The sequence below is a fragment of the Rhea pennata genome, chromosome 1 (assembly GCF_028389875.1).
Source record: "Rhea pennata isolate bPtePen1 chromosome 1, bPtePen1.pri, whole genome shotgun sequence".
NCBI lineage: Eukaryota > Metazoa > Chordata > Aves > Rheiformes > Rheidae > Rhea > Rhea pennata.
In genome coordinates this window covers 36,149,069-36,162,163 of record NC_084663.1, presented here as the reverse complement: position 1 = coordinate 36,162,163, position 13,095 = coordinate 36,149,069, and the positions used below count along the sequence as shown (strand labels likewise).

The window sequence follows — 13,095 nt, the reverse complement described above, 5'->3', positions numbered from 1 at the left end:
AAATGGCCTAGAAGATAGGTATCAGAACTGAACATGAATATTTAAGTGACATTGTTAAGAAATGGTGATCAGATCTTTTTAATAGTGGAATTCAGAAGACCACTTTTCCTTGACTTAATGTTAGATTTATGTATAGCACTGTATCTATGCTAAATGAATTATATTCACATTTGCGAGTTGCACAATACTAATCTTGAATAATAACTTCCCTTCCAGACCCTCTGGTCTGTAACAAAATTCCCACAGAAGTAAAGGAGTAAGGGCTATAAATTATCATGAAGGCCAAGTGTCCTGAATGAATGAGAAGAGACAGAAATTCTATACATTTTAAGTTTTTTGGGGTATACATATTCGTTAAGCACAATCTGATATAAAGAATAATAATTAATAATTACTTAGCTTTTTTTTTTTTCCCCTGGTGCATAGTTGCAGACACTTAAGTTTTCAGTGTACCTATATCATACTTATTTCTGTGATAGTCATTGACCATTTCACTACATGAAAAATGCTCTAAAAGTGACAGGTTAATTACAGGATATACCATTAACGAGCAAGATATGATTATTTCTGTTTTCTAAGTTGTGCTAGTATTACAGAGCTACATCTTCTGAAACTGTTATAAATAACTATTGGAGAAACTGCACAGTCTGTACACATAGATGCCTCAGAGTCTCTTTCTTCAGTCCTTTTTCATGTTGATTTCAGTGAGGATTACTTGCATTAGTAGAGACTGCAGGATTGAGTGTTTGCAGTGGTTTTGAATAATGAATTTCTTTAGGATTCCAGAAATGACATTCAATTCCTCAAATATTTTCTGCAAAGCAAGCAGCATACTTTGAAGCCTGTACTAAGAGAAGAAGAAACAAACTCAAAATGTGAATCTCATAAAGTACTATTTCATTTTGGAATGGTTCAGTGGTTTAATGAAGTTAATTTGTATTAGGTTGTGGGAAATCCTTTATCTACTGTATAGAGGCTTTCATTTCACATGAATGTGACAGATATTGTACTTACTGCATTGGAACTTAATTATTTGATAGCATAAGGAGCTGAAATCCCTACATTTCCTCTCAAGGAATATTTATAGCATCCTCTAGATGGTGAATAGAAACTAGAGGATAGGTGGCCTAGATTTTCGATATTTGAGGTATCTTAATATACTTTCCTAGGTTGTTTTGTTATTGTATCTAGAAAACTTCAGAGCAGGTTTATTAAAGATTCCCCAAATACTATCAATAGTATGTCTTTTTTTATTTCATCCAGTTTTTCATGTCTTCACCCTTTGAAATGCTTTGCCCTACTGTACATGAGTATAAGTGACCATTTCATTTAATTACACTGTTTTCCCATAGAAGTCTTAAAACACCTAATTACCTAATTACCATGAAGTGAGACTTTCAAAAGTTTTGTTTCAGTATGAACTTTTCCCTCAAAACATTTTAAAACAACACTTCTAACTGGCTTCCATTCCAGATGGCTATAGGAGCACATAATTAGTACTTTATTTTCTCTTAGCAGGTATATTATGGCATTTCTGGAGACCTGGTGGAGCTGTGTAAAGCTATTTAATAAGAGATTGAGGAGACAAAATTTCAGGATCAGGGGGACAGATCAGCATACAAATAAGGAATGAAAACTAGTATAGAAAAAAATTAAGTGAGAACAAGTTCACAGCCTACCACTAAATTTAGTTGCTTTTGTAGATTCAATGTCTGTTTTTTTATATACCTCTCATTGTGCAGAAATCAGAGAATTTGTGTTAGCATATGTGGGTATAAAATGCATAATTGCCTATCAAAATAAAAATTAATGCAAATTTACAAAAGCAGAATCTATTTCTTCGTGTATATGTTATTCATAAATATAACCTAGAATCATTTTTACCATATTAACAAATAAATTTACCTTAAAAAATGATAAAAGTTATATTGAGAAAATGAATGCAATTATTAAAATTGTCCCATTGGAAGATCAAACTATGTAACCATTTCGAATATAAATAAAGCTAATTTTTATAGCAGAAAACACCGATAGCTGTAAAAGTATTTATTTAGCCTCTCTCAAAAGTATGAACATATCAGATACTGCAGAGTTCAGACAGATAACATGAACTGCTTTCCTCTTCATCTATTGCATTAGAAAAGCTCAATTGTTAAAAAAAAAAAATACATGCCAAAGGAGAATTTTTTTCTCCTAGATTTCTGATTTATGTATCACATTTCAGTATATCTCAATGTGACAGGTCGTGGGTTAAGTGGTCACATTGTGTTATGTCATTCCAGCTGTAGGACAGCATGATATGAAAGAGCGTAATCTAACCTGACATAGTACGATGCAGCAAGTGATTACAAAGATCACAGACTTTGTTCTAGTCAAAACTGCATAATTGCTTGAATTAAAATTTTAGTAGCAAATTTTAAAATTTGCTGATGAGAACTCAGATCATGGTTTTGCTCTAATTGGCTCGGCAGACACCTGTGGCTTTTGTCTTTGGCACATTCTTGGGGTGCTCAAGGATATTCTCCATCCTCAGTCCGTTGGAGAGCTGAGAGTGTGCAGTAACAACAGAGTGGGTACAACGATTAGTGCTGGGCCCCTGCAAGCCCTTCAGTAGGGCCTTCTCCATGTGGATACTCTCACGCCTTGCCTTTAAGGATATAAAAGAAGCTGAAGCATATAGTGCACAGGCTTTGCAAAAAGGTTTCACACTGTTAAGCAGCTGAGGAAATAGAGGAACTTAGATATCCTCTTAAAACATCTTTTGCTTTCCATGATTCAGTTTCTTTCCTTTACTAGATTGTACGTTAATACCTGATAAAAGTTCACATTTCTTTTTCTCTTCCTTCAGATGGAAATGAACTATCCTCACCAATATCTGGACTGGCTTTTCTTTTTCTTTAGTGAGCAGTGAAAGTTCTGTTAAAATGATTTTTTTTCTAAATTCCAGCACATTTGTTAACTGGCTGCTGAACCATAAGGATAGTTTGCATTTGCTTTCCCCTCTTACCAAATTGGCCCTCTCATAGGGAATATTTGGATATTGAATAATGGATAATGAAAATTGTTCCGTTGCCCCTTGTGTTTGAAAAGTGTTGATTTCCATGTTCCCAGACTTTATTTTCAGTGCCCAGTTTAAATGTGATTCTTCAGTAGTTTTTATTTCTGCTTTTCATTTGAGGGCTATCCCTATACATTTCCAACTTTTTTGTCCATCCTCAGGAAGATAGTGGGATGTCAAAATCTACATCTGTCCTGGACATATATTCTGAAGACATATTCTGATAACATATGAAAGTATGTGGATTTTAAAGTTGATATACTTCTATTTCAGGGTTTCTCCCTCAGAAAAAAACAATGGCAGAGATATGTAGCTGTTTATGACAGTATGGAAATTAACATAGCTTCGGTGTTAACTTTATATTGCTTATACTTACTGGTTCACTGGAACAGTCCCATACTTCTCCAATTACTCCTCTTTACCCAGCATTTTCTGCCTGAGTTAGCTACACTACATTTGGAAAAGAAATCAGCTTTACATTCTAGTGTTAGTACCATTGTAATTTTAGTTTCATGCATGGCAAATTGCCCTATAGGGCTAAGTTTAATGTATCTTTAATTAAAAAAACAAACAGTATGATGCTACCTAGCAGTGTTATCAAATTACGCATCTTCTTATTTGCACAGCTCACCATGTTAAAACTGGGACCTGTGAAGTGGTGGCGCTCCACAGATGTTGTAATAAGAACAAGATAGAAGAAAGGTCACAGACGGTGAAGTGCTCCTGCTTCCCTGGGCAGGTAGCAGGTACCACCCGGGCAGCTCCTTCTTGTGTTGATGGTGCGACTTCTTCTACTGCTTCCTTTTGCTATATTTTCCTAGGGGTTTTGCCAGGCTGAGTCATCAGTTAGAACCACACTATTACACTTAAAGTATTTAATATATGAGTAAGAAGGCTTCTGCATTCTGAAGCGCATGCCCAAGGTGAATGGGAGGCAGATAGGAAAAATAATTATTTGCTATTACTCTGTGGAAATGCTAAGCAAAATTATTAGAACCCAGTGAAGGAGACCTCTTGAGAAGTTAAATTTGGTCTACAAAATTTGGCAACTAACAGAATGCCCTCAGTGTTGTATCAAATTCACTTAATTAATTAAGTGTTTGTGCAAAATCTACATCAGCATATCATTTTCATATGCTGTAGACTTACTTTAGATATTTATTTTTAACATAGAGAAAGAAACAAAGAAATATACCATAATTCTGGCTCATTTTTAGTCTTTTTATACTAACACTTTTTAGACAACTTTCTGTTCACAGTACACTATTGATGTTTTCCTTACAAATGTGGCATAGGTCCACACTTTTTACTTGGGAAAATACTGGCTCATTTTTCATATCTCTTTCTCTGAAAGAGGAGTAGGACTGATTCATCCTTTATATGATCTCTTTACTGTTGATGTGTTGTTGGCTGTCAAAGGAGCTTGAATATGTCATCTTTGGGGAATAAATTTAATCAGCCAATACACTGTACAGTAGTTCAGGCAACTCAAAAGAAGCGTTTGCTTAAAACTTAAATCTGGCTGAGCAATTAAAAATGAGGATTGGAAAAGAATGCTGTGAAATTAATTCCAAAAATGCAGTAAAAAAAAAAAAAACAGTAAAGAGATCAACTTGGATGCAGACAGCACCTTGTACATACTGCGGCTTATTTTGTTATGAAGATTCTGAGCTGGCTGCAAATCATGGAGAAGCTGTCGGTCAATATATTACTGAAATTGTCCTGTAAAATAAAAAAGATGATGCAACATAATGACATATTAACGTACCCATTTGAAGAACAAGCAGATATGTTTGTTTTCTTCTCTTATAGCTTCAATAGTGGAGCAGAAGTGGTGGTGCCACATGCAGCCATGTCTTGAAGGGGAAGAATGTAAAGTTCTTCCAGATCGGAAGGGGTGGAGCTGTTCCTCTGGGAATAAAGTGAAAACAACTAGGGTAGGTATGATACCAACCTGACATGTTACCAACAGGTACAAAAAGCACCTGGGTGCACTCAGAAGACAACAGTTTAGAAGAATAAAGAATGAGGGAAGAGAGTCATAATGAGATTGGACTTTGTGGTCTTGCATACTTTTCTCAGTATACTTTGCAATTGCTTGATCATGGTAAGCAGTACACCAGACACTCTCAGGTGAGCAGCAGAGACAGTAGAGTTGACTGCTTTCTCAGCTACGAGCAATAATCACATGTATTGCATTTTGGTATGTATTTCACTATGCAACCACTTGCGCAAAGACATTCGTTTACAGGATAGAAGACAAATGAATTATTGTCAGCAACATGGAATTACCATGTTTCTACGCTGAAACTGCTGAACATGGTAAGTAAGCACTTAATATTTCGTTACTGAATGATGTTCTGGTTCTTTCTGTCCTGTGTAAGTAAGATTTACTGCAAAATTTTGACTGAGTTTCAGTACATTCCTTTTCTCCTTTTGACACTTCTTATATTATTGGTTCAAAATTAGATTAAGAGAAATCCATCTAACATTCATCATATACAGTGCCTGAAAACAGAGTAAACCTGTTGTAATCTCAACTTTCTAGTGGCTAACAGAAACAAAAGAATAACAAATTCCTCAGATAATTCTAAGCATTAATTGCTCACACTTCCTAAAACTACAGCTTTGGAATCTCTACAGGGTCAATATAGTTCTTCGTCTAAATAGAACAGATTAAAAATCTGTCTGAAGAAGCACATGCATGTGTGCAAGCATAAGCAACTTCACCCCCACACTTCACCAGACGTACACAATGACTATTTTGCTCATGGATATTTAATGATTGTTTGTGATATCAGGCCATAATGGCCTAGTATGGTATTTACTCTGTGTAGGTGGGTTTGTGTGTCTATGTCATTTGAATGAAATCTTTGTGTAGGCACTAAATCTGTGTTACTCCCTGACTGTAGTGCACTGCAGTGTATATGGACTGAATTATACTCCTTTTTTTTTTTTTTTTTTTTTTTCACACAGAGCTCTGCATATCTCAGTTTCTGTATGTATGAGGCTTTAAAACTTTTTGACATTTTTTCAAGGAAGAGTACTTCCTCCAAGTTGGATATGCCATTCCACTTCTGAATCCTCTCTTGAATATATTTCTTATGAAGCTAACCTTGCCTGAATGCTGCCCGCACCTAACTTTGAACATGCCAATGCAAACTGGATTATATACATGTAAAATATGTGTGTGTATAACATAACCGATAGGAATTAGATAAAATTTAATAGTGGTGGAGTAGGAAGAAAAGGAATTGTGAGAGAGTGTTTGGAAATATTAATTTTATTAAGTCTTTTCTTCTTTTCTTTTAATTTTCTTTACCGTTTCTTCCTGATAAATTGCCATCTTCTACTTTTGTGTAAATTGTCTCATTTAGATCCTGTGATCTGAGGGCTGGGATGTGTAGAGATGTATGTATAGCACTACACATATTTGTCCTGGTTACAACTGCATTTATACACATGGTACTATTAGCCTTAAAGCATATATGCCATTTCATATTTAATGTGAGTGCTTAAAAAGCAGTAATTCATAATGTGGGTCTGGATTGCTCTACTGTAGCAAAAGAGGTCACAAAAGCAAGAGATTTCAATAAGAATCTCCTTAAAGAGATTTCGTTGTCAACATATCTTTGTCAAAAGATGGACTTTTCTCCATTGGTTGAGATTATGAAGTTCTGTCAGCCTTTAGGAAGAGGCAGAAGTCTAGAGCCCTTGTCCTAAAGGGCTCGTGGCTCTGTGGCAGGACTGGTTCTTTATGGGATGCAGCCTTCTCTTGTCCTCCATGGTGGCAATCCTCAGGAGCAACTTCATGGCTCTTCAGAAGAAATGCTATGGAAAAGCCAGTCCTTTGCTTTATGTGCCGTCATATCATTCAGTACAGTGTTCACAACAGCCTGCTTGCACTCTCACTGGAAGGAGAATAATTAATCTCCTGAAATTCCTTCTATTTATTCTGCCTTCTAGTTTGTTCAGATACTGCCTGTTACCCCTTCTCCCCTCATTTCCCACACATCTGCAAAGCTATTTTGAGAAAATACTAAAGTTTAATTGAAATTTCGGGCTGACAATTGGTCTCAGTCACTGGAGGCAGGTGGTAGGGGAATGAAGATCTGTCATGCAGGAGGCTGAGAATTTAATAGACATTGTTCTGATGCTCAGAAAAATATACATTGCTACTAGGAAGATGAGTGATTCTTTGTGTTAAGAGAGTAGCTTATTATCAAAAAACAAGTACTTTTCCCTAATATGTAGTGACTACATTGTTTTTGTAGCTCCTCTTCTGTTCCCCAAAGGCTAAAAATAAAAGAAAGAATTCTAAAGCTCCCTGTGTTTTCAAACACCCTTTGAGACAAATGATAAAGAACTGTACAGAAAGTCAGTGTTAAGAATCATGAATAATAAGCCCTGATTGTCAAATTAAATAACCCATATGTGGTTATCATGTATAATGTAAAAGCATAAAGAAACAAAGGGAGCTGAACCGTTTGGGTGATTTAAGTGTACTGCGGAAAATCCTTGTGAAAGTTTTCCTGAAAGGCCTAAAAAAGTATTAGCTCTGTATTCACCTCTAAATATCTTCTGTAAGTTTGTCTTCTTCATGTATAGAGAAAATAACCCAATTAACTGCTGAAGTGCTACCTCCACTTCTACAGGAGAGCAGATTCAAAAGCAGCACCTACATTTCGACATCTCAGGCTGTTCGTAGTTGAGTATTACATTAAAGATAAAACCAGTAACAGGAAGGAAGTATTTTAGCATATTTAATCACTTTGCTGTAGAGACTGATGATACTGAATCCTTGATACTTACAATATCATTCACTAAGCAAAAAGGACAGATGAATAATGAGAGAAAACTAATTGATTTTTAAAAATGCGGTCTACTTGAGGTTTTGCATTTTGTTCAGATGTAGGGATATAATAAGGTTAGGCATGAATAATGAATTAGAAAGAGTGTGGATGTTGTGGTTCACAGAATTCAAATGTTAAGAACAGTGAGGTGGAAATTATTTACCCTAGGAGTGCAAAAACAAGTATTCTGGAAAGATTTTTACAGTGGAACTCCATTTCCTAATTTGCCTGCATATAGTTTATAGTGGGAGAGGAACATTAGGAATTAATCACAGAAAAGCAATGAATACAGGGGAGGAAAAGTGGGGGTTTGTGAACTGATCATGACTAAACTTGTATCAGTTTTGAATTGTTTATTTTGGATCTATGTAGCCTGCAGGAGGGCTAGGAGAGACACTAGGAATGACAGTTTAGCTAAAACAATAAATTTTTTGACTTCACATAAAAGTATGTTTGCTGTCCTATAAAAGAGGATGTTCAGAAACACTTTAGTAGGATTATGAAATGGTTAAGTGAATAGCTGAGATTTACTAGGAACACTGTTGCATTCACCTCCAATGGAGACACTGTTGTGAGTGGAAGTGGTTGAATTCTTCTTTTTATGCCTAGCCTCAATGCTTTGATAAATAAAAACAATTTTTTTGTCATGTTACCCCTTGTAATCTGATGAAAAAATTGTGAAAAAGGAGAAAATAAAAAACTGTTTACCTTTCAAAGTTTTTTTCCTACAACCTTCTAATACAGTTACTTTCATTCAAAATTTTCTCTTGATCGTGTTTCCTTTTGTTTTTGCAAAACAAAGAAAATGTCTTTTAAAAACAAGGGAATTTTCCCATTATTTAGAAAACCCCAAATATGGTCAGTATTATCAATGCAATTGACAATTACATTTTTTATTATATTTGGACTATTCCAAGAAAAAAAATCCACAATCTCCTTTTAAAATAAATTCATATGTAAAATAAATGTATATAATGCCACAGTAAAGTCAGCCACAGATGAGATTATTTTCTTATCAAAAAGAGTATGTTGGAATACTGAATATTGGATTCAAAAAGATGCTTCCAAGAAGGGGCAAGGAATGTTGATTTGAAACTACTCCATCAAAATATAAATACAGCATAGTATGGCTGGGAAAATAGGCTGTGAATAATTAAACTGAGACATATTAATTAATATGGCATGATTATGCCAATGACTGTTTTATCCTATTGCTTAGCAGTTAGTGAGAAGAATGTATATTATACAATTTCATGTAATCTTCCTTCCTTTGATCGTAGTGTTATATGTAACTGCGATCTTCTTTTGTGTAATACCTTTTGTGGTAATCATTGTTTAAAAGTGAGGGAAAAGAAACACAAGTAATGAGAGTGAAGATCTTTCCACCATGTGTTAGCCTGGCAAAGTTTGCAGGTTCACTATAAGATACTCATTTAAAAATTAGATTCTTCAGGATGTTTTATATTCGTTAGTAGATCCTTATGAGATGTAAACTACCATATCTGTAAAAAGCTGTATACTATTCAAAAAAAAGGAATGTTTAACAGGGGAAATATGAATGTGTAGATGTTTATCATAAGACATTGTACAATGGCTTAGAGGCTTATGTGTCATGTGTTATATTGTTGCAAATTTGTGGGTATTTCGGTCAAGGTTCGGCCAAAACTAAAGGCTTTGAGATAGATGCTCAAAGCTTCATAGAAATTAAATTAAAAAACTATTATATTTGCAGGTTTCCAAAAACTATGACCTTTAAGGCATTTCAAAAGTATATCTGAATGCAAATTGTACATTTAAATTCTTTCCTACCTTTTAAGTACTATTTTATTCCTGCATAGAGATAAGGAGAAAAAAAGAGGAGAAGCAAAATGACAACACATTTATCATTTTCAATGAAGAAACTGTTTCCGTAACTTCTTTTATGTCCTGGCAAATTTAGAAGAACGTATTTATTAGAGGAGTACTTTAGATTTAGTTTAGGAGTAGAGGTCTCTGGAGAGCAGGGTTTCAAAGGCAAACTCATAGAGGTCAGGCTTTACTTGTATAGTTAAGAAAAGCACATTGCCCGTTGTCTTTATAATATGGGCTTACTTTAAATAAGAGTGCCAGAAGCTACATGTAGCCTGTGACGGCGCATGCTGCAGCTCCTGGGGTTCTGGTTCCCCACACACTCAGCCTGCAAACGGCTTGGGGCATGCAATGGTCCTTGGGCAGCCTGTAGACCTGAGTGTTTTTCCTGCAGAAACTAGAGTGCAGGAAAATATGGGAAATAGTGTGTGCTGTATCTTATCTTGAGATCTTAGAGCTACAAAGTAGTGCAAAAATGTGCATCCAAGCCCAAGGAAGCCTTGGAAATGCTCCTGGGCTGCAATGGCCTGAGATCTGTTCAGAGAAATTGAGTTGATATTTTATCAAGATATAGGGAAAATATATTTTCCATGTGAAATAGTAACTTGTCCTTAAGCTTTTAATTTGATTTGGGCAGCTTGTGGAATAATCTAGAATTTAACACTAAGTAATGTACTAAGATCTGGTTAAAATATCAAGTGCAATTTACCTGATTTTACTTGATTTAGGATTCTCTAAAATAAGATGACTCAGTCGATGCTCTGGGCTCTCTTTGTAGTTTGGAGGGAATTGGTCTTTTCTAGAGGACAATTCGTCTTGTCCTAGGATTAGTTAGATGAAATACCTTCTGGAGGTGCTTATTTCTCCCCGAAGCAGTAAAGGAAATCTATGATGATTATCTTAGCATCTAACATCTAGAAGCTTAATGTGGAAGGGGAAGATGGTGGGTAGTAAACTTCAGTCTCTTTGACATGATCTTAGAAAAGACTCCTCATTCTTTGTCAGTTTGGGAAGCTTTAGACTTAGACTACCAACAAAGGCAACATAATGTAAGAAAAGTTTCATTAGTGTTCATGTTCTGAAGTTACACAACTGCAGACTAAATAGGTTAATCATACTGTGATGACCAACGTACCTGATAATCTAACTTTCTGCAGAAATTGGCAACCAATTGAGTTGACTCATTGGTATAATAATAATAATAATGAAATAGATATTAATCACAAAGACCTAAAGTATTGCATACTGGCAGTTGATTATTAATCTCAGATCTTTAGATGGTGCAAGTGAACAAAATAATATTTTCTTATTACCAAGTGCTAGTACTATTTTTATTTAGATTGTAAAAGTCACATTTTGGAAATGTATGTCCAACTTATGGAAGTGGCAGCTATCCCCTTTTGAGGGATAGAAGGAACTGGACTTGTCACTCTGAAAACTGGCTATTATTTTTTAATGTATAGGGAAAAGACAATCCAGAAGGGAAAGAAATCAATATTTAATATATTACTATGTAACTATATTCCAAACCAATATTAGAAATAGACTACCGTGAAAAAAATAAAATAAATATTTCAGAGACAGAGAGATATAAAAGAGAAATATTACTGGGCCAGAAATAAATCCGTATTGAGTATATTTATCTACATTCCAAATCCAAATCTGCTTTCCAAATCAATACAAGAGATAGATGACTAGTGTGAAAAATAACAGGAATATTGCCAGGATGGAGAGAAATCCATACTCAGAGTGTTTATCTACATTCCAGAACAATATTGGAGAGAGCCTGAAGTCAGATATTTGTAATATTCTGTTTAATATAATTTCGCATTATGGCATCCAGAGTTTAAATAAGCTAAAAATTGAATGTCATTCTTGGAAGAGGAGAAGGTAGACCATCCAAACACACCAACTGGCCGTGTGTGAAGCCAAATGGTGAATTCTACTACTCTGAGTCAATGCAGTCCTGTTGCTATTGATACTGTTTATATTTTTATCCTATATTCCTCTTTCTCACTTAGAGATGCTGGATTGTTTTTAAATTAATTACAGCTGCTGATAGCAGAGGCAGTAATTTTATTTTTTAATTTATCAAATGTGTTGTTCATAACTCTTTCAGCACAGAAGAATGAAAGTACTTCCATTAGATTTCTTTTAGCTGTGCTTTGCTAAGGAGGCCAGAGGAAGAGAGCTAAAGCCAATGGTAATTACCAAGATTCTCAGCACCAGGAGTCAGCATTAAGGATGTCCCAACTGCTACATGTGCTGTCAAAATCGCAATAAGACAACACAATAAAAAGGGATAAAATATGTTGCTGGATAAGAAAAGAAAAGGAAATTTATTGTGAAAGTAAGCCTGATATTAGCATCAGCAGCGCAGCTATGTTAGGTGTTGTTCTGTGCTTCTTTGTATCAGCAGCAGATGCAGTGGCACTTTAACCAGCAGCAGAAGGAGAAAGTGGAATGAGTATTGCTGTTTGTCCTGCCAAGGTTGGGAAGAAATATTGTCATTGTGGTAGCCTCTTCTCTCGCTTCTTTATTTCTCTTCCTTCTTCCAGGCTTTTCAGAAACAACCGTAGTGATGATGTATAATTAGAATAATCAAAATTTCATAGTATGAGCATTATATGTAGTACTTTCTAGAATGTTTCTGGTAGGCCAGATGTATGGTAGTTGTGGTCTGTCCATGCTAATATGGCTATGCATTTCTCACATGACATTTTTCATTGTAAAACTACTACTGACCTCCATCACATGAAACCGTTCTCCTTTTGCTTTGACTGTTGTGAAACTTGACATACTGACAGTGCAAAACATTGATCTGCCAGGTGTTAGTAGTAAATAATTACAGAAATAGCTTCTCCTAATATTGTTTAAGTACTAAATAAACCAATTCATTATAAAACTACTTCTCTTTGGAGCCTCTGTCTATAGACTCTTCACCTAGTACCTTAATTTCTGGTGAAGATTTATAGGAACAATACGCATATGCGTACAGTGTCTAGCAACACTTTGTGGTTTATGAAAAATGATGTGGTCACAGTACAAGCAAGTGTACAGACTATAGTAAAATATTAGCCGTGGAAAAGAGAGATTGTACTGTACGACAATCTCTCCATTGCTTTGGACTCTCTTTCCAAGCCTATGGCTAATCTTCACTAGAAGAAATTTGCAGCTGTCTCGACATGTTTCTCATTGCTACCTCAGAGACCCGCTGTATCCAATCTGTCATTAAAATAGCAGTATATATGTATTTAAACATTTTCACAGTATGTACACATTTTTATAAAAATATATACACATTATAGGGGGCAGCTCAACTGGGAATGGAAATAG

The 13,095-nt window shown here is 35.2% G+C and overlaps 1 protein-coding gene across 1 annotated transcript in view; it reads left to right on the top strand.

The window, feature by feature from the left end:
- The window catches only part of TAFA2 (TAFA chemokine like family member 2), a 52,431-nt gene that overhangs the window by 25,222 nt on the left and 14,114 nt on the right, over positions 1–13,095 (top strand). Inside the window, exons 2-3 of the mRNA XM_062566977.1 lie at positions 3,685–3,837; positions 4,871–4,995. Of these exons, the coding sequence (XP_062422961.1) occupies positions 3,685–3,837; positions 4,871–4,995 (278 nt within the window). The remainder of the gene's footprint in view (positions 1–3,684; positions 3,838–4,870; positions 4,996–13,095) is intronic.